Source organism: Phlebotomus argentipes, unplaced genomic scaffold (assembly GCF_947086385.1).
Source record: "Phlebotomus argentipes unplaced genomic scaffold, Phlebotomus argentipes genome assembly scaffold_4, whole genome shotgun sequence".
Classification (NCBI taxonomy): Eukaryota; Metazoa; Arthropoda; class Insecta; order Diptera; family Psychodidae; genus Phlebotomus; species Phlebotomus argentipes.
The window spans coordinates 11,424,702-11,446,333 of record NW_026776174.1 but is presented as its reverse complement, the minus strand read 5'-3'; the positions used below and the strand labels follow the sequence as shown (position 1 = coordinate 11,446,333).

At 40.3% G+C, this 21,632-nt stretch overlaps 3 protein-coding genes across 4 annotated transcripts in view; 2 read left to right on the top strand and 1 right to left on the bottom strand.

Annotated features, from left to right (window-relative positions):
- Positions 1-4,919: 4,919 nt before the first annotated feature.
- On the top strand, positions 4,920-7,883 carry LOC132258491 (uncharacterized). Its single transcript, XM_059755821.1, has 2 exons — positions 4,920-5,015; positions 5,378-7,883. The coding sequence occupies exons 1-2, from the start codon at positions 4,956-4,958 to the stop codon at positions 7,574-7,576; spliced, it is 2,259 nt and encodes a 752-aa protein (XP_059611804.1). The 5' UTR covers positions 4,920-4,955; the 3' UTR covers positions 7,577-7,883.
- Positions 7,884-10,150: 2,267 nt separating this feature from the next.
- Positions 10,151-21,632, top strand: part of LOC132258783 (uncharacterized) — a 35,950-nt gene continuing 24,468 nt past the window's right edge. The window contains exon 1 of the mRNA XM_059756257.1: positions 10,151-10,413. The gene's annotated coding sequence lies outside the window, so the exon portion shown is untranslated. The remainder of the gene's footprint in view (positions 10,414-21,632) is intronic.
- Positions 12,141-13,973, bottom strand: LOC132257480 (uncharacterized). Of its 2 annotated transcripts, none has more exons than XR_009468252.1 (3): positions 13,693-13,973; positions 12,909-13,074; positions 12,141-12,496 (listed from the first exon to the last, which is right to left on the bottom strand). XR_009468252.1 is itself a non-coding variant. In XM_059754395.1 (3 exons), the coding sequence occupies exons 1-3, from the start codon at positions 13,794-13,796 to the stop codon at positions 12,363-12,365; spliced, it is 342 nt and encodes a 113-aa protein (XP_059610378.1). In that variant the 5' UTR covers positions 13,797-13,973; the 3' UTR covers positions 12,141-12,362. The 2 variants fall into 2 exon arrangements, 1 of the variants encoding a protein (XP_059610378.1); XM_059754395.1 differs by having other exon boundaries at positions 13,755-13,973.

Below are 21,632 nucleotides of genomic sequence, written 5' to 3'. Positions count from 1 at the left end.
TGAATCGCAAGTACAAAGTTAATGTTAATAAATTCTCGGGGGAGGGTTGAAAAATTTATTCACAAAATAACTGACGCAGAAAAATGGTTCTGTTGGAGGCTTTAAAGAGCTTTAAACCTGTCCAGTTGGTGTAATAAAGTATAAAGTCTATCATGCTCTCGGCAGGCAGCTGATGCTTCAGTGAACTTTTTGCCCCGCCAGAAAATACATTGTGAGCCACTAACTTACCTATAAAAAGCACACATATCGCGCCGCACAATCCATTATAACAGCCAGAGGAAAGGAAAGGATTTAAAAAGCCATTTTCAATACCTTCTTCATGGTGATTGATTGCCATTTGTGAGTATCAATTTTTCCCACTTCTTTTCAACCCCTCGAATTCCGAGAATTTCATTATTATGGCAGTGAAAATTTCTCACTATTTGACCTCTTTTTCCTGCCGAAGAATATGCATTTGGATTTCTAAGTGGCAAGCATTCCGACGTGAAATTGGCAATATTGCCTCAACTCAGGGAATTCCTTAACATTCACCGAGCGTGCAACATGAACCCTTTTTACCATTCAAAACCATTTCCATTTGAATGCGAAATATTTTGTAGTGAATCACTTAAGCAAATAACTTAAATTTTCCCTTTTCTTCCTGATATATGTTTCCCTTTTCCACATATTCGCATATACAATTTTTATCGGCTTTCCATGCGCGCCACCAACAAATTGGAATGAAAACAAGAATGAAAATTGCTCTGGGTCAAAAGGTAGAGTGTTTGAAGCATAGCTAAAATTGGAGCTTAATTTGAACCAGTTTTCATGTAACTATCTTACGTCGTTATTAAAAAAAATATATGTGGACGCACAAGAAAAACTGGGCGTGCAACTTTCATTAAAACTTTTCAGTGAAATTGATGTAAAATCTCGAATGCGACTGATTTGATTCAATTTCACACACTACGTCAATTCCATGCGAATGAAATTTCATCCATTTTCGCAGCGAGGCAAATTTGTAATTAAGAGTATTGTTATTTAATCAAATACAAATTTTCGGGTATTGAAATACAATTTTTAAATTCGCATAGAGCTTAAAACAAATATTGAGGAGTGTGTGGCTGACATGAAAGGGAAATTCTATAATTTTAAGTCCGTTTAGAAGAATTTTAAATCACAAAATCATCTTTCATGATTTGCCAATGATGCTGATTGAGCGTCAAAATTGTCCAAAAAGTTTTCTAAATTAACATTTTCCAAGTCCAAATCGATATTTTTGAGGTTATGTTCGATCCAAACACAATTTCCAGTGTTTTTTGCACCCAATGAGTAGAAAACCAATGTTTATTGCATGCAAATCATTTGTCACTAGAAGAATCACTTAAGAAAGGAATTATACAAGTTTTCCTTCCACTGAGCTGTACACCACTTCTAACTATATTATTTTTCCCTTGGGTGTGTCATGCATACGCAAGGTAAGATACAAGAGAGATGTCTGTTTCGTCTTGGTGCTTTTGTTAATCAAGATTATTCTACGAGAAAGTGCTTTAGATCCAAAAATAAATGCAAAACGCCCCGCATTTCCCTACAGGCTCTCCTACTTTCACACTTTTCCACTTTTTTACCCAGTCAGGTAAATAGTCCTCCTCAATATATGAATATGTATCATGCGCAATATGTGTTATCAGATTTATTCCGAGTTGATGGCGAGAGCAGGTAAATGGAATGTTGGTCTATTACCATATCAGAGGGAATTGCTACAGCCCAGAATGATGTTGGATGGCATTAGCTCTAGTTTTATGAAAATGATTTTAATGAGGAGTGTGTGTCTTATTGGCACAAATGCGTTTAGGCACCCTTAGGCATGTGCACGCCACATCTAAACTACTCTCAATCTCAGAAGAGATGAAAACTGGAGCACTTGGGTGAATTAAATTGCACCTCTTCATGGAGCCAAAGAAAGTGTATGCTGTGAAATAATTGTGCCATGCACGCACAAAGAAAGGTATGATATTTCTAAACCATCATTAAGTGCACTGCAATTATGCAAGAGTTATTTGTAATTCATAACACAGAAGTATATATATGTCTCTGGCGTGTGGGATCTGCAGATGATCGGGACTGCGGTGAAGTCACTGTGATATTTGGGAGTTGGAAGATAAATTGCTGTGTCTTGCAGAGAGGTGAGCATAAAACAGGTAACTAGAGTGGACTACTGTGGGTCGCTGTGGCGATTCATTGTCTGTGTTTTCATCGGAATTGCACGTAAATTGTATACAATTCATAAATCACTCGCACCCAAATGGACAATCAGTGAGAAACTGAGAAATACACTAGTCAGTTCATTGTCAAATATAATAATGCACAAATTACACTTTTTACGGCAACCGCGCCATTGTATTGTTTTATGAATGATTATATGACCGACGAGGTGGTCCATTAAAAGAGATAAATTGGAATTATAACATTTACCTTTGGCGAGTCAAAGTCCTTATTAATCTCACTGAAGTTTGCACACTCAGAGACTCATATTTTATTTGGAGCTCTCGTGAACTAAAGTGTGCGACTCCTCGTGTTGGGCTGAATTTTGAATGAAAACAACTCACGTCCAAGTTCCGAGTTGAGGTGATAAATAAGTGATGCAGAACTTCTGCTCCTGACAGGCTATTGTCGAAGGATAAAATATTTTCCGTACCATCGCCAGCGAACAATGAGTAATTAATCTTGAAATTCTGCGAATGTTCATAAACTTTAAATTTTGTCATACAGGCAAGGTGGAAAATTGTCCAGTAACTACAATGAGAGTCACACCATGTCCATGTTTGACTATTTCTCTGCTTGATTTCGGTGAGAACTAGGTCTTCACACATGAATCGGGAAATAATGCATCCAAAACAACACATCGCATACATATGTATGCTATTTCTAAAGTACATACGTAAATACTATTTACGTGCTGTAGAAAAAAACGCTATACGCAGAATTTACAACATAGAATCTGAATGTCTCTCTTGAATGAAAAAAAATGCACACGCTGAGTGAATTTCGCAAATTTTCAAATATATGTGAATCAAATGAACGCGAATACATAGTGAATAAGATGTGAAATGTACAATGGCTGATTTTGTGGCCATAAATGCCTTCATTCTACAATAGTGCACAAGTGCATTTATTTCGCAACATTTTCCCATGACAAGGGTGGTCACCATGTTGAGAGAGAAAGACATCGAGAAATGTGTCTGAATTATTCAATAATTTTATTCACCTCTGCGTGGATTTATTTAATTGCATCTTCTTTTATTTTTGCGTAATGTCCTCCCGGAACAGCAATAAATTCCACTGAGATTTATTCTCTATTCTCCTTTTCCCAGACGTGTTGATTTGATAAAAGTTGTCATTGTAGTTCCACCACACATTTATTTTATTATTGTACGCTCTGTTTTCGCAATTTTCCGCCATTTCGTCTCAGCTATTCAAATTTATTTACAGTTTCTGTGCTGCAATTAAAGATGGAATACAGACAATTTAGGTGATTTCTTCTTTCATTGCCACTGAGAATTCTATCATCGCTGGGAAGGTGTTTTCAGACAAATTGTTATTTAATTTTCCGATCTTAATGTCCGTCCAAGTGTCTTTCATTCAATTAGGGACTTCTGGGAATTTCCTCTGGCCCTCAAACATTGTTCTTTCTTCCATTCAATAAGACAGCTAAGCTTTGTACATTTGTGCAGATCAACATCATCCCGAAACACAATTTTAATATTACCCATTCGAGGCTAGAATAATCAAAGTGGGCAGAGTTTTTACGCGGGCGGGACTTAATAAATGCGTAGTCAATATGCTTTTGTGGATTCTTTACAAATACGCCGATAATTAATTGCGTTTTTGCTACCAAATTGAATGCGAGATTAATTTTTCAATTCAAATGTTCCTACATTTAATTATTGTTTTCACTTTCCGATACAGATTTTCCTGCACAACTACATGTGAATTGTTTCGCTGCATTTCAGCTATAATAAGCGCATTATTCATCACTGGAATTCTGGATGATTAAGTGGAACAGTCACCAAAAATTTTGCAGATTCATCACAATTTTCTGCAAGAGACAACAATCCACCCCCTGGGAAATTGCTGGGAAATCTATAAATAATTCAGAAAAGCTCCTTTTCTTTCATAGCTTTGCGATATTTTGGGGGATAAGGCAACAATACAATTGCCATTACTTTGCTCAAGTGGAACATTTAAAAACAATTAACTTACGCAAATGTCTCTCCAAATCGGAGGTGTTTTTCCCAAAATACACTTTCATAATTAATCTCCGTGTGGTATTGAGGAGTCAATCTGGAGATTTCATCTAATCCTATTTAAATCAATCTGAAATTCCGCGTCATGAGAGATGGAGGAAATTCACTTTCATCTCACACGTGACGTTGTTTCTGCGGTTGTTTATGGTATTCATAAAGGAATTGTGTATTATTTCTTGTGGTCTAAATATAACGAGAGGGAAGCTGTTAATAACCGCATCGTCATAATAATGAAAATGTTAAGCGGCAAACATCATACAATCAATAGATGAGTGACTCCCACACTCTCTTACGTTTAGCACCGTTGAGGCCTGTCTGTGACGTGAGTACTATATGGGCAGGAATATAACATTCGTAATACTATTAAATAAAACTGAAGCCAACAATGGGGTTCACATGCGGAGCATAATATTTCTCACGGTGGCAACAGGTGGAGGAAAGTGGAAGTCATATTAAGAAGAGTGGATGAGAGCTGGAAGGTGGTGGGAAATCCACAGAGGCGCGTAGTCAAGGTCGTCCCGACTCTGGTAAGACAATGTGAGACCCTCCCAAGCCACCCACAGCCTATATATCTCTTTTTCTTACACTCCAGTCGCAAAATTCACGTGGAAAAATCTCCATTAGTCTATAAAGGCACCCCACGCTCAGACAATCAACTCACTTCAGTTGATGTGTTGCTCGTGTAATGATCTGACTACGTCCACGATGGGATACAAATCTCATCAGAAGGTACACATTGCCAAAAATCATCTTATACAACATAATAATATCGCCTATTAGTGGGATTTATGTCGTCACGGTGGTCTGGATGCGCAGAGGACGGAAAGTGTTATTGCAAATGAGTGAAATTTGTGTACTTTGCCAATTAATCTTGGCGTATATATTAAGTTTGTTTTGAGTGGAGCCCTCGAGGATTGTGCTAGCAAATTGGGAAATTCTTGTGCGCTTCCGTGACTCCTGGTCATGATGTGATGCACCGCAAAGTTATATAAGCAAGAAATTGTGCTGGTCATTTGCAGAGTTAATTTGGCCATCAGTTAAATGGTTGAGAAGATATGCGGTCACAGTTTTGTTTTCTCTATAATTTGCAGATCTCATGGTGTTGGATAATTCTATCGCTGATATGCCAAATTCATGCAACATGGGCCGCTGAGGAGAGCACCACGACACGTCCTGCCGACGCCGCACTCGACTTGGAGAATGCCGAGACGAAGGATCCGACCAAAAAGTTGGAAATCATTAAGCAAATCCGGAAGGTAAATAACGATGGCTCATACACTGTGGGCTACGAGGCGGAAGATGGCACGTTCAAAATTGAGAGTCGAGATGTGCTGGGAAACGTGAAGGGAACGTACGGATATGTGGACTCGAATGGGGAGATCAAAAGAGTGTCATACACGGGAAATAATGGGACGACAGGCTTGAGGAACTATCCTGGCAATTTGTCCCAGGAAGACGCCTCAGCGCCCAATCACAGGAATAAGACGTACGCTGCCGTCTCCACGACCAGACGACCAGCCTCTCTGGCCTTCCTCTCCTCCACCACACAATCACCCACGGGATTTGTCAAGTCCAGTGTCATACAGACAATCCCCAGGCGTCGCATCACCATCCCATCGTCCACGGAGCGCTCGCAGTACAGCCACTACGCCACGTCGAAGGGCACGGAAGGCACCACGGCGAGTCCCACCAGCGAACACACCACCACGGTTATCTACGCAGAATCTGTGCCACCGTCGAAATCTGTTGTCATCATCCGACCCACGCCACATCCCACCTCATCCCAGCGCCCGCCTGAGCAAATCACGCGCCCAGACAAGCTGGAGATCAACCAAGTGTCGAAGGTGATGATCACAAAGAGCAGAGAGACGTCCACGTCCAAGCCTGTCACGGAGGAGGACGTGGAGAAGGAGCACGACCGCAAATCTGTGCGTGGCAATCACCTGAGACGCCAACTGGCCGAGAAGGAAGACCACTACGAGGCGCAGCCACAGATTCTCTACACCCAAGCCGCAGGGGAGGATTCGTCTCACGTGTATGGCGGCGGAGCGGGAAATGTGAGACCTCTGTTCACCACCACCAGCAGTCCGAGGATACCGTCGCTCGTCCTGGCGGCACGACAGCGTGCGGCCAAGCTGCAGAACGTCATCAACACGGGCTCGTCGCCGGCCACCACCACTGAAAAGGTGTACGCCAGACCGCCAAGTCGAGGCGAGGGCATCACCACTGTCAACAGCTATGAGCAGACCACGGAACCAGCGGCGGATCTGAACTACCTGACGCAGAGTCCTGTGCCAGTGGTGCAAATTCCGGCCAGTCAGGCGACTGAGGACGAGCGGCGGGTGTTCAGACAGCGCCAAGCGCCCAGCAATTACCGTCCTCCGCCGCCGCGAGAGCTGTACAGAATCCCCCAGACGGGCAGACCGCCCACGCCCGAGCAGTTCATCAGAGAGACCACCCAGATTCCCGGGCGGGATGACGACGATGCGGACAACTATCGCCAGCTCCGTCGCCCGCCCTCAGTGGCGGGATCGCAGTTCACGGACGGCAGCAATGACGTGGGGTACGAGCAGCAAACCTCGCCCTTCCCATTCGCCCACTCTCCCTTCGGTCGACACATTCCCGGCGGGCAGTACTACGACTACCCCGAGCGACCGGTGACGGCGAGAGACTTCGAGCGACTCCTGCACCTGCTGGTGCTGCGCTATCAGCAATTCCAGAATCCCTACGCCAGATTCGGAGGCGGCGGAGGATTCTACCCTCCCTACATGCAGTACGGCGGCTACCAAGGATTGACACCGTATCTTCCCAGTCAGTATCAGGGCTATCAGCAAATCCCGCGCTCGCCTCTCTACGACCCAGTGGGATTCGATCCGCGCTACTCCTTCTACCAGCGACCTCCCTTCCAAGGCGCCTTTCGGCAGTACAGTGAGCAGGACAACGTGTATCAGCAGCCGCAGGACATGCCCTCGGGCTATGACGCGCAAAGACTGACGCCGCGCAAGAAGCAGTTCAATCCCAGGTATTTCGGCGCATCCAGTCAGCAATCCGGCTACTTACAGCCGGACGCCAATCTGCAGCAACTGGGCCAGGCCTCAGGTTCGGCGAGCGGCGATTACCTGCCCGCGGACGTGCGAGAGGAGCTCCTGTACCGAATGCTGATGCTGGCAATCCAATCGCCCGAGCAACAGGGCGCCAACGTGCCAGCCGCCTCAGCGCCCGCCGAGGTGAAAGCGCCCCAACCCTTCCGGAAGCCCGTGCGGAGTGTGCAAATCCTGGGTGAGGAGTAGATGTGAGGAGTGCGCAATTCCCTTTTTATACAAATTTGACTAATCAAGAAAGTATTCGTGTGCGATCTCTATTTTTGGAGACATGTATTAATTTCATTCTCACCTTTTTCCCCCTATTTTCATCAACCAATTTTTCCTAGGAGGATTTGAATGGCCAGTCTTCTAAGTTTGTAACATGATAGTGCAATGATGCAGGAATGTATACTATATAATTATCATTACTTATTGAAAAATGTCACGCAAGAATTTATGTTTTTTTTTGAGTTTTTGATGGAAGAAAATGCTGTATGACTGCCTGGAAAATAAACAGTGAAGTGTATTAAATTATTTCAACATATTTTCATCCTTCATTTCTTGACTCTCCTTGTCATCTAATGGGATTTTCTACAGTTGAGCAGAACATAGGGCCACAATAATTAATTTAATCCAACACAGCATGGGAGAAAACATTAACTGTGCAAACCACGATGTCTCTGTGGAATTACTCAATGCGTACTGACTTGAGTATTGTCGTTGAAATTGGTTTAATGAAATGAGGTTTGCCTTAATTTTTCGATTGTTCCAACGGTTCACAAACGCAGCGGTGGAAAATTGTGCAATTTTTATATAAACTTGAGAGACACACGCCAATTTTCTTGCATTCCAGCCCATTCAAGTTGTAATGATTTTTGCGTACAATTCGTGGGAGTTTCGCTGGTGATTTTTTCTCCATACTGTCCTTAGCAATTCTCCCAGTATCTCAATAGTGGCAGAGAGAGAGAGAGATTGGGCAACATTGAATATATTTTGAATCTTCGTCGTAATTCAATGGTGAGATTTTCCATCTATGTACTCAGCCTGCCTATTTTATATACTCTCTGGAATTTATGACTTTTCCACGACAGCGCTGAATTTCTGAGGGATGAACTGCCATGATGTGATAAATGTATTTCGTGCCGATGAAGTGGAATTTTTTTTGCAATTTCCGCATTCAATTTGCAATAATTGCATTTTTCAATTTGGTGCGAAACACTCTTCGCAATCAATAATCAATTGCTCATATCCCAATCAAATCATTTAGAATTGCATCACGTCAATCTCCTCTCTGCATTCACTCATCTTTCATCCCTCAACAAATTGAGGGTTGGCACTCAACGTCTGCCATGCACGAGTTCAAGATACTCACGGTAATTGTCCTACTTTGAATACACAACTTTCCGACTAACACAAGCACCCAATCTATGTACCGAACAGTGGTAATTTGTTAGAGAATTCGGGGGCGTGAACAGTATCGATGTCTTCCGGTTAATTAAACTGACTCAATTACAAATATGCCAATCAGTGTTTACCTTCTAATTAACGTTGAGCACAAACAGCAATTAAATGTCCGTGTCATCTGGCGGGACCTTAAAGTTGTATCCTTTTCTCGAGAGCAAAGCCATTAAATTGAGCTGAACTGTTTAAAGCATCTCCGTGAGATAGATAGAAACATTACAGAGAATAATGGCCTCATTATGGTTAACCCATTAAAGTCCTCTTCCCGCAGAAATGCACTTTCTTACCCTTTTGTAAAAAACTTTCTTTTTCCCTCGGGCCATGGAAAGCAAGGAGAAGAGAAAATGCGATAAATCTGTACACCATTTCCTAACACTTCTAGCACTTGAAAAGTTTAGATTGTACAAAAATTCTCAAATTATAATTAAATTTCTTAATGTTTCTATACAACATTTCTATAAGAATCCATTTAGAATCGCTTGTTTTGGATATCTTTTCTGGCTATAACCTAAAAATACAACAAAGAGATCTTTAAAGATTCCGTTCGGAAGAATTTTAAGCCACGAAATGTGTTAGAATGCGAATTATTGACTAAATCTGATCTTGAATCATTACATAACCTAGATAAAGGATTATTCTGATTGTATCAATGTAAAAAAATCTAAAGAATCAGATTTTGTCATTGAAAGAATTAGTCAGGAAAGGAATATTGTAAGCTTCTGAACACTTCCAGTTCCTAATACTCGCGCCAAGTTGTACACCACTTTTGATTATATTACTTCACCCTTGATTTAAACTTCAACATATTCTGTAACTTTGCTTTCAGCGCACATTCTGAGGTATAAGCATAGTTTCGCTCTCCTCAAGGAAGTTGTTTATCACTTTGGATGCAAAAGGGAAAAGATTAGCCAGAGGCAGAAATTTACACTGAATTTTGCCACTCAAAATCGATAAAGGTTTGCATGGTTGGGATCGTGAGGCTGGAAAAAAAACCATAAAGCATTGTGGACTGTTAAATCACTCTTTAGGGTAATGCGCAGAGTTCAACACCCGCATTTTTCTGAATATTCTATTTCCCAATGTGCATTTCATGATGGGTTAATCAAATTGCCCTTTTTCAGCAATCTGTTGCCTTGGCGCCTATCCAAATTGTGGATGATTAGCGCCACAAACTATGCAATTTAAAGAGTTACAAGAGAGCGAAACTCTACAAAACAAACCGCCTGCCTTTTACGGTTTACCCGCGAACGTCAAAGCGCGGCGGTGGGATCTTGTCGAATCTCTCTTTCTCTGGTGGTTCTTTCTCTTCGCCTCACTCGCTTGTTGTGAGCGTCATGCATCAGTCAAATAACGGTCAAATGGTGCTCTAATTATCAAAAATTGCAATAAATCCAGCAGATAAGTGCAAATATCGACGAGTGGTTGGTGTGTGATAAGCGTTTGTGCAAAGATTCGGTGGAATATCCAGTGATTTGGGGTGCTTTCTTCTGTGTGATCTCAATTCTTTTGTGTGAAATGTCACTTTCTTATTTCGGATGGATTATCTGAAAACCTGTTGATTTCGTGGAGACTCGGGAAAAAAGGTCAGTAGTACAGAAAGTCATTAGAGTTGCGATGGTTTTGGGGGAGAAATTGAACTCTAAATTGATCTGGCGCATTTGCTGGGATGCGTCGCATGTTTCTGTATTGATTTGTACACATGTTATTGGGCAATTGGACAATTTGTGCTCCACTTCGGTCGTCATGAATCCAAAGGGAATTGCGATGCAGTGTGAATGCGAAGCAGGCATTGCCTGCAAGGATTGCGCGTGTAGATTCGCGGGAAGTGCCGAAATTCTTGGCAATTCAGCAGGTAGCACGCTATGTATGTATGTATCACAGCTGAATGTCTCATGCTCTTTAACTGCGGTGCGTCTCATTGCGCACTGGCCGCCCGCCCGCGTTACTTTGGCGTTACTTTTTGTCCATGTCGAGCCGAAGAGTGACATAATGCGCGCCTTGAGCAGGCAAACAACGCCGAGGCGATTGCATTGAAGAATATTTGGTGGCTGGAATCTGTGTCGAACTCAATGATCTCAATTTGAAGTGTTCCTCTTTCGTACACGAGAGACACAGTCATGAATCCGTGAAATAATACAATACTCCGCAATTGCGCTGCGGCACCTAAAAAAAAATGATTATATTTTAACCCACTTTCTGGGCTCTGCGAGATGTGTGCGTTTATTTGAAGAGGAGGAAGAACGAAAGCATTCATGAGTGAAAATGAAACCTTCTCATAAGTGTGCACACAATTGCAATAAAAATCGGATATCCGACAATTAATTGCATTTCCATCCAACTTTTCAATTTATTCTCTCACGTGTACAATTTCTCTTACACTGACTGGGATGTTTTTTCAATGTCAGTGTTCGCGAAGGTGGGAGAGCAATTTGCTTTTTATTGTTTCTGAATTGCTCAACATGAGGCGCAGAAGAAAAGTGAGTTGAAAGGAAAAATGTTTTTATATGGCATCTCACAATCACAAGACGATGAGCTGCGAGTTTTGTCGATGATAATGAAATTATATTGTGGCTGTTGGCATAGTTTTCACTTAAAAATTTCTCTCCGATACTCATTATCTCCTTGTCTACACAATATTTATTTAAAGTCGTTTGGTTGATTTTTCCACTTTTCATCACTCTTTCTCTCGACGCGAGGCATCAGCATAATATTTTTGTGAATCTCATGGCTTTTTGATTTCTAAAGAGAAGACGAGAAGAGAGAGAAGATTGAATGCCACAATAATTTCTCACTTAATTAATAAGGCAAATCTTCATACCTGATAAATTGTTGCATATCAGTCGATGGCTATTCAAAGTGGCCGGATTTCCTCTCTTCCATCACAATCTGCACATATTTTCCTCGCCGGCTCTGCTGGATGCTGATGCCCACCAATTTTCCCGAGACATATCGCATGTATTGCCTTCATTATCGTCATTAGTGCGTGCTGATGACCTCACTGATTCACGCAGAAAGTTTCTGCCCTTGACGCTTTCACCAGCTTTTCCATTATCACTCACGTTGCTCAGTGACAACTCGTTGATACGCTTGATTGATAAGGTATCATCATCAGTGCTCGCACGCTGATTGAAGGGATTTCCTCCAGCGACATGCGAATCCGCTGGCAACTTTCGATTAACTTTCATTTCTTCAGCGAGATAAGTTTTAAATTGCTGCTGGAAGTAGTCGTTTATTAAATTCCAAATTCCACTGCTATACCAAAACATGATTCCGAAAAAGAGGAAGTACCGTACTGCCACACCAATCATTTTGGGCTATGATGTGTGAAAGAATGCGAAGACACACCATAAAACTGTATTTAATTACCCAGAGTCTGTGGTAATGCACGATAATTGTTTTTAATTAATATTTGCCACAATAATCGCGCTTATGTCCCCGCTTAATTGACATGCGTTTGCCCTCATCTTAATGGGAAACATCTCAATTCACTGACATTTCTTTTCATCGTTCGCAACTAACACTTGGACGGAGTTTAGATATCTTCAAGATTTTCACCATAGATGAAATCCCTGATGATCTCAAATGTGTCCTTTATGCTCGGCCAAGCCATCGTGATGAATACAACAAGTGAGTTTGCCACCACGAATAGTCGCATCATGTCCAATCCTACAAAAGAATCAATTGAAGAGAACATTGTCACAGTCTGCTAAGAATAAAGGGCAAAAGAGTTTGTTAAATTTTTAGTACACACGAGAACAACGTTCAGAAACGTAAATCTAATTCCTCCTTTCTTCATTCCTTGTTCTAACATAATAATCATCGTTAACCTCGCCTTGCTTTTTAAGATTCGGAAGCATCAAGATTTATTTGCCACGCCCATGCGAATGCCCCGCCCACTTTTGCTTCTTCTGGTGCTCTTGTTCACTATTTCCTAGACGAAGTCAAACTACACCAAATTCATGGCATTGTTCCTTGCTTTCCTCAACTCAGCGGCCAAAACACATTTGAGAGGCGAAAACCATCGCAAGTCATTCTCAAGTCCTCAAAACTGTTCACAAAGTTGCTGAAGTGAAATTACCTTGACTTGATTTCAAATAGCTAGCAAATCCCGAGTTTGGATCGTCATCTATTTCATTTCTCATTGCAAGTTGCTCCTCAATATTGTCTGCATTTGAACTACTTTCATTTACTTTTGTGCCACTGATTTTCCCTTTGCGGCGCTTTCTGCTTTGGCTTGAAGTCATCTACGTGGATAAATGTAGCAGTGATTTATTTGAAATACGGCACACACTAGACGCAATTTCGTGCTTTTGTGTAATTTTGATAAAGGGAAAGGGCGCTGAATGTAGCACAATATGGAAATATAATCTAAATTAAGCTCTGTGGCATTTATAATACAAATTGGAGTTTCAATGAGCGAGAGAGGGAGATGAATTAAGTGTTGAAGCTAAATGACCAATATTTATCATAATATTCACAGACATACCAACGAATTAATCAATAAACCTACCCATTTGGATGGTTTCTAATGCCTCAACAAATTGTCAACGATATGAGATAGCGATTATCGCATTTCTGAGCCCATCAGGCAAACATGGGACATTCTAGAAAGGGTTGCGGTGAGTTTGGCGACAAGCATTGTGATTTAAGCCTGTCTTATGCTAGAGGGAAAGGAGGAATTTCTTGAATAGAACAGAAGTGTATTTGATATCAGAGGCTGGTTGGGGAAATCGACCATCTCTGGAGATTTCTGCACTACAATGCAAAGTGTTAACAAGCTAGCCAGGCCAATTCTATTAGCACAATGTTATCTTATTTGGCAGCACTGGCAAAATTGCTCCCAAATTGCTTTTGAAAACCACTTTTATCAATATTAATTTGACTGAGCGTCAGTTGAGAAAGTTCACAGCGGAGAGACACAAACTTCCGTATTTTTGTCGTTTTGAAGACACTTTTGCATAGTCATTGCATCACATTTGCAAATTAAATGGTCTTCTATACTTTCTCTCACTCATCGCGAATTGATGGCAATTTTCTGCGAATGCTCTTGATATTGATTTTTGCTATGGGGTGTGAATTCACCACACAGAACTTCTGCTTGCCTTTCCCGAGTTTTCGTGACTGTTTCCAATGCTTCTTCTGCGCGACTATATGAGTTTCAGAATTTATTTGCCGGCTGAGGGTGAGGAAGCCTTTACAATTCATTTCATAAGGGAATTTCTCACAATTTTAATGGCTTCGGACGGATTTTTGTTATGGCTGCTTTTAATTAGATGACACACCATACAATTCACGTCTGTTGGCCACTGTTATACATCGGCACTGTAAAAAGTGTGCAAATAAACATTCTTTTTTTTAATATACAAGGGCCGCGTTTTTCCAAACAACTTTTATTGAGGTTCAACATGTTTCTCGAAGATATAATTTGAAGTATTTATTATATGAGGGTTGCGCTATCAGGGACTTTTTCCCATGGTGAATGTCATCTTTTCTCCCCCGCACGAGTGAGGTAATTATCATGGAGGGTGTGAGAGCGACATTTGTGTATTTACATGTACTAGAATTGATAACAGAAATATGCGAATATTTTCCAAAATGTATTTACACGTGAGCTTCTTACGTATGTACATGGATATTCTGCTTATGGAGGTTTTTCCCTGGAATTCCAGTGCGTTGCTTGAGTGTATTTATTGTGATCAGGGAATTGTTGACTTTCGTAATCCGATTTTACACTTCACATTCATTTATACACATAGAAAGCTGTATGTGACTTGTCAACCCCATACAGGAGAAAGTCTTATCGGCTTGTCATTGTGTATAGCTTAAAAGTTTAATGTATGGCGAAGGCATCGAGGGATGCTGAGCAGTGTGTGTATAAAAGTGAATCTCTGGAGATGTTTTCCATGGAGAAAAGTGCGGTAAAAATTAGTGAAGTTGTCCGCTACTTTAGAAATTTACTCCCCTGGGCGGTTCTTAAGTTTCCATATCGTTTTTCTGGCATAGAATTACTTGCACTACTGCCATTGACTTTCCATGCCTGACAACATTGAGCGCACGAAGCGTATTTCGCTTAAATAGTGTACACTCAATATTGACATAAATAACCAAATAAATCTCTTATGCGAGGACACACGGAAAAGATGCAGACGTGTCGAAAAGAAAGGTTTTTGAGTGATGTATGAGCCATAAGAGATGTTTACCTTGGACGATCGTCACAGCGAAGGGTTGATGTTTAATGCGCGGCGATTTCTGGGAATTTTTTAGGACCATCCCCAAAAAGTCAATTATAATTTTATTTCACCCCCGAAACCTGCTGTCGTGAGAATATTTTATTTTGCCTCCAGGTAATTTATTGACAAATTTGTAAGAGGTGTATTGTGGGCCGCCGAGTCTGAACGGGAGATTTTGCCGTGCTAAAAGCCTTTTAAGGGGATATAGGGCTTTGCATACGAAAAGTGTGGCATTAACACCGTGTCAGTCATAATTAATGGAAATCGTTTAAGATTGTGGGTATTATGGAGAGGATGTTTTTAAGAATTTCCCCCATAAATTCTCACTCTTGACACATCAAACGGCAGCATAATCACTTTCGACAACTTCACGTGCTGTTCTTGTGTAGGAGAAGGCAAATCCCCTTTTCGCTTATAAGTATTTCGCGTGATATATTTTCGCATTAGACCATGGAAATTAAATCATGCTCCATTACAGAATGCACATAAATATTTCACTTTATATTGTGAATGTGTAGATTTATCCAGAGAAAGAGCAACTTTTTGTTTTTATTTGAGAATATTTCCAACTAATATTTTGTACAGAACTCTCGTGAAATTCCTCCACATATGAAAATGTTTTCCTTCAAGCTCACAGTGAGTGAAAAATATTTAATTTAGAATGTGGAATTCAAGTGGTTTTCTTTGACTGATTCCAAATGAGTTTTTTTTGCCATGTCAACACATAAATTCACCCTTCGACGGAGTGGAAAAAGCGACAGGGATGAAAATGACTAAGTTTCCATTTGCATGGTTATGCTTTTTTTTCCTTCCACATGACCTCATAGGAGTTTAGTTTCATTAAATTGTGAGAAGTGATTCTGTGGCGCACAGGTGAAATTTCGTGCCATTCGCAAAGTATTCTTCTTCTAACATACAGTGTCATCCTCATATTTATATTAATGAAGGGACGAGAAATAGGCGAAGCCTCGGCAAGGTGGAAATTACACTTAAGTTCTTTTTAATTAGGCTTCTTGTGACTGACATTTCACGCTAGTGGGATAAAGCGTGAGAAGAAGACTTCATAAGCAAGGCGTGTTGTGTACATAAAGCGACACACTTAAGGTAGAGCTGAGAGAGATTTGTTGAAATGTACTGTCAAGGAATATATCATTAGGCGAGAAGATTTAATTATGCATCATTACACAAGTACAATTAATCATTTTTAAGGGTTTATATGGGTGTAATTAATTGAGAAGGCGCCCGCCTTTTCACTTAACACCTAATTATTTCTAATTATCCCTTTGGCTGAGCGTGTGTCTATTTGCCAGCAAAGGCTTCCGTGCAAAATGCGAATATGTCAAAAATCAATATGGTTAATGAGTTTTGAAAAAGGAAGCCCTGTGTCCTGTTTATCCACCTTTGTGTACCTTTCTTATTTGCACAACAATCGATTATATTGATATTTGAATTTGTGTAAACATTTAATTTTCAGGGTGTGTTGCGAAAAAAATTGAAGATCAAAGTATATAGCTATTTATTTATATTATTTTTTGATAGCAATTTTCGATACCCATTTGTTTTTTTATGCGAAATATTTTGCTTCGTCTTCCCCAAATACATATGTTATGTATGCTCATGTCGTCGCTTCAATTGGTCGCTCTGGTAACTGAGTTATCATAGCATGAGGATAGAAAGCGTAGAATGTAAATTTGTTTCTCGTTAATTGTCACTAAAATTAGATTAAATTGTATGGCATGTGAAAACATGTGAAATTATCATTAAACTGAAGGAAAACATGAAGTCAAATAGAGGAACAGTGTGTAGGTGATTGAGCCAACAATATTATACTGCAACATGTTCAAGTTTTTACGGAATATATGACTTAAATAAATGCAGAAACATAAAGTTTCGCTGTGGATTAAGTGTCAAAGCCCTTTGAAAGCTTTGCATGTACTGCTCGAAGCGGGAAATCAAATATTTCCCCTGTTTGTAGGACTCTTTCTGTACACAAAGAGTGTGCAGAAGTGTATTGCTAGGTTCCCTGAAATCCTCTTGGCGTGCATAGAGAATTTTTGCAAAAAGTGTGGGCGATGAAAAATGAGCTCACGAGCTTCGGAAATATTCCGGTTCATCAGTGAGGAGAAATGTGGAATTTAAGTACAAGTGCTCAGACTCACTGCGGAGAATGTGTAACGAGCATTAGGCGATCAGCGACATTTATGGTGTGGAAAAAAATGTCTTATGACATAGAATGACCAAATCGATATGCCCATTAAATGGACGATAAGGAGAGAGGAAAAGTGTGGGCGTGCGGCAGAGAATTGAGATACAGCTTCATGTCCTTACGACATTCTTCTGGTGTCTATTGTTGTAAAATTTATGAAATATACCTACACTAGATCCCGGCAGCATGATTCTGTTTACTCTCGTCAGGCGGGGGGTGTTATTGACAGAGAGAAAGCCTCTCTCTAATGATATGATATTCACAATGGCTCGGAGGGCAAATACAACAAAGGATAATTTAATTTAGATATGACGAAAATGGTTTTTCCAGCAGCCAGAACGTGTGATAAATCAGCACGAGGGGAAATCAATTACTGAAATTAAAATTCCCTAGTGTAATATCCCACTATTCAACCGAATTGTGGCATGATATAGTCGCTCCGTGATTTATGGTTTCCATCCCAGGCAATCACGGAAGGAGCAATGAGGCATTCTGCCTCCTAACATCCTGGAGAATCTTCGGAGAGGCTACAATTCATTTTGTGTGAAAGAGTTACCCACGAACACTTGCCAAGGACCAATTTTACTGTCAGTGGGGCTGGGAAAAGGGCCTCTTTTTTCCACCAAATACTTGAGTTATTAAATTTTTCTCCCCAACAATCACCTTTTCGGGAAAAGTGAGAGACATTTTAGGGGTGAATTTCCTTCTCTCGCCTCTACTCTATGCCAGATTTGTTGGCAGTCATGTACAGATATACGTGGTTATAATTGAGTAACGTGGCGTACATAAGTAGTGTGAGAAGTGTACAATATATGGCATATAAAAGTATACAGAGAAATTCCATTACATCGATTTGTACATAAGCAAGAAAAGGATGAGATGCTCTCATGCACACACACCTAGGCTGTGCGCTGTGTGCACAAATATATCACAGAGGGGGAGTTGTAGAAAATTTCCTTTTACACATTGCCAATTTCTCTCGGCACATGAAATGTATGATGTCATGAAAATACTTCTTTCCCTCTGTTTCCCCATCAATGAGAGAGCGTCTCTCTTTGGCTCGCCTCTCTGCTCTCTGCGCTCCCTTCGGGGCCACCGTGAGGGGTAGTATTTGTTGCTCATCGCCGTCATCATCATCGTCATCGTAAGGGATCGGATGTGAATGGGATATACGAGAGAGTGTTGCCTCCGGTATATTTTCGGTTGAACCGTCGAGAGTTCAGTATCTCGCGTCACGTTGCTCGTTAAGCAAGTGTTTCACTGTTGTGGGGCAAAATGATGGCATATTTTTGAGTGAAAACATCCAATTACAGTGATAAACTTTATACTTGAGATAAAAGATTGAGCACATTTCCATAATCAAACACGATGACATGCAGAATATATTTGCGATCGCTTTTACAACTTCTGTGTGGCATAATTGTGATTTGAATGCACTCTTTGGTAAATGAGGAACCAATTTGTGAACAGCGTGTGAAGTCATTGTGTAAATTTGCAAATTTGTGTGGAAGTTTATGTACTTGTCCAGCACTTTTCAATAATTCACCTTGCGAAGAATCTAACTCACCTTTTTCCCTGCATTATTGATATTGGTTCGATTACCCCACTGTTCTGACCGTGTCTGAACGAATTTTCCCGTTTTCTCCTGAGACATGAATGGAGCTCTACTTTCACTTTGACTAACATTATCCCTTCAACTTATAGATAATTGATTTTCTCTTGAGGTTTTTCTCCACAGTCACACACTGTGAATGCCCTATAAAATTTCGATGACATATTTTTCTAGCATCTCATATCACCCACTGTGCGATACACACACAATATTTCATATTATATTTAGCACGACAAAAAAATGTACATAAAACTTATCCTCGTCGTCTTCCTCCCATAATCGAAGCAAGTGAAGAGTGAAGAAAAAGTCGAGAATGGTATTCAATCGATTGATGCTAAAGGTTTCCCATGTTCAATTTAATATTTTTCACACTTTTCCTACGGGATGTTTAGTCACAGCTCACGTGTATAAGCGTCCGCCTACACTACACATATGTTATTCTATCGCAATTCGAGAAAAAAAAGAAGAAAAAGAGTGTTTCCAAACAACTTACTTAACACACAAAAGCACTTTGGCAAACCTTTTCACTCCGGATATTACACAGAACTCAATTGAGAGGGTATAAACGCCAGACGAATAGACATCACCTGTTTGGTGGCGGTCTTTCGATACATTTGTTATGTACATATGTAGCGAAAAACATATTTTCCTCCTTGGTCATCCCAATAACTTCACACTCAATTTGGGGGCAACACACACACACACGCACAGCGAGTGAAATGCCAGAAAAATAAAAGTCCGAATGTCCAAAAGCTCCAAATAAAGTGATTTTAGACAAATTGCTAGAGTGTATGTGGGTGAGGAAAAACAACAGAGAGAGAGAGCTCATTATTTCCGTTTGCGAGTGATAAATGTAGTGAAGGCGGGTGTTTTAAGGGGTGAAACAAAGCGTGTAATTTGTTAAAAATGGAATGTGAGGCATTTTTCATGGGCAATTGCGAAGCATGGAGGACACAAAATGCCTTTCCAGCGCTGTCACTTTGTTATTATCAATATTTGCAGAATTGTGCGCTTTATGCCCAGCTTATGTGTGCTGGCAATTTTGTACGATGGAAAAGTGGAACCGCAGCCCAGGAGTTCCATGACATTTGCATAATTATGATGTTCAATTACACCATGGACTGAATAATTAATTCATTTTCCTTTCAATATAAGACGCACAATCAGTTGTGTGCCGGGAATTTACACTTGGAGGGAATTAATGGGGTGTTAGAAAGCACGAAAATGTCTTGTGTATAGTTGGGAGAATGGCTTTTAATTTACTCCAACTATATATATGTGTGTGTATGTCTGAAGATTGCTGGGAGAATTTCATTCATTGGGTAATAAATATACAACAGAGATTTGAAATGCTGTTCAGCCATTTCACACCATTGTATCGAATTGAGATATTCACTTGATAATTTATTGCCGAAATTAAATACAGCCGAGATTGTTCAACACATCCTTTCGCCAAGGCACACACAACCCAGCAAAATGCCTAAAAGCAATGAAATAATTGCACCATGAATGAATTGATGTGGTGTAAATTCCATTCAGGATTTAAATCTTCCCCAAGAGAGAGAGAGAGAGAGCGAAGGAATTTTATTGCCACCCCAATTTATGTGCCGCGAAGAATTCTCACTTTGCGATGCATTCAAATATAGATGATCAATGATTCAGTAATTGAATTCACAAATGCAATTGTTAATGGCAAAGGAAGAGAAGTCAAATGCTATTGATGTGAATCTGTGAGGCGTTGTGAAAAGGGGGAATTTAATGTGCGAAGAGAAAATGCTTCGCGAATAATGAGATTCAATTTTCAAATGACATTATTAATAATGCATATGAAAAGTCTTGAGGGAACTTTCAGCTGGATACAGAGCAAATTTACTTGAGAGGAGGATTTACACGTCTTTGGTTTTAAATTGGCTCTAAATGCAGTGACGGAGAGTTTGGGTTCTGCTGAAAAATTTATTAGGCTGTTAAGATCAATGTGGGTTGCTTGACAACGAGAGGGAATTATGTTGAAATTTGCGTTTTTGTCCTCAAACACCTACTAGACTTCCGCAATAATGTTAAACGTATCATAAAGTATTCGTAATTCATTAGGAATCTTGAGGGCGGATGAAATATCGTGCGTTTGCGAAGCTTTTCGTCGCTGCTAACTGAAAACAAAACGGCTTATCAAAATATACAAATGAAAGCATTTGAGCTTTGAGTCAAGAAAGTTTAGGAAAAACTTTGTTTTCACAACAAACACATGTTTTCGCAATAAAAACAAACAGTTTTTAAGTAGATTCCGTGCAATTCTGGATAAAATCTCTCGTTATATCGAAGTTATTTCTTCCTCTGTACGAAAGATCCTAACTATAACTCATTTTAAATGGCACAATTTCGAAGCGAGAGTCAAGTAGGGCTTTTAGCTATGCTACTGTGTAAATGCATTTGCCCGACCTTAGAGTTTCTCTTTGACCTCCCGCAATAAACATATATTTATAAGACAATTTTCCATCTTAGCGCAATAAAATTTTATGCCTTCCGATACTCATTTTCTTTGCTCGTGGGTAATATTAGAGATAAAGGGTGGGAATGATGAAGTGCGTATGTTTACCAAAATGGTCATATACTATTTCAATTTTCCCCCACTAGACGCGCTGTGTCATACAACGCATTACAGCCTGAATGAATGTGTCTTATCAGCGCCAGAGGGAAATAATCATTGTCATCATCGTGCAGTGTTGTGTTGAGGGAGGAAAAAAGTATGAAAATTCT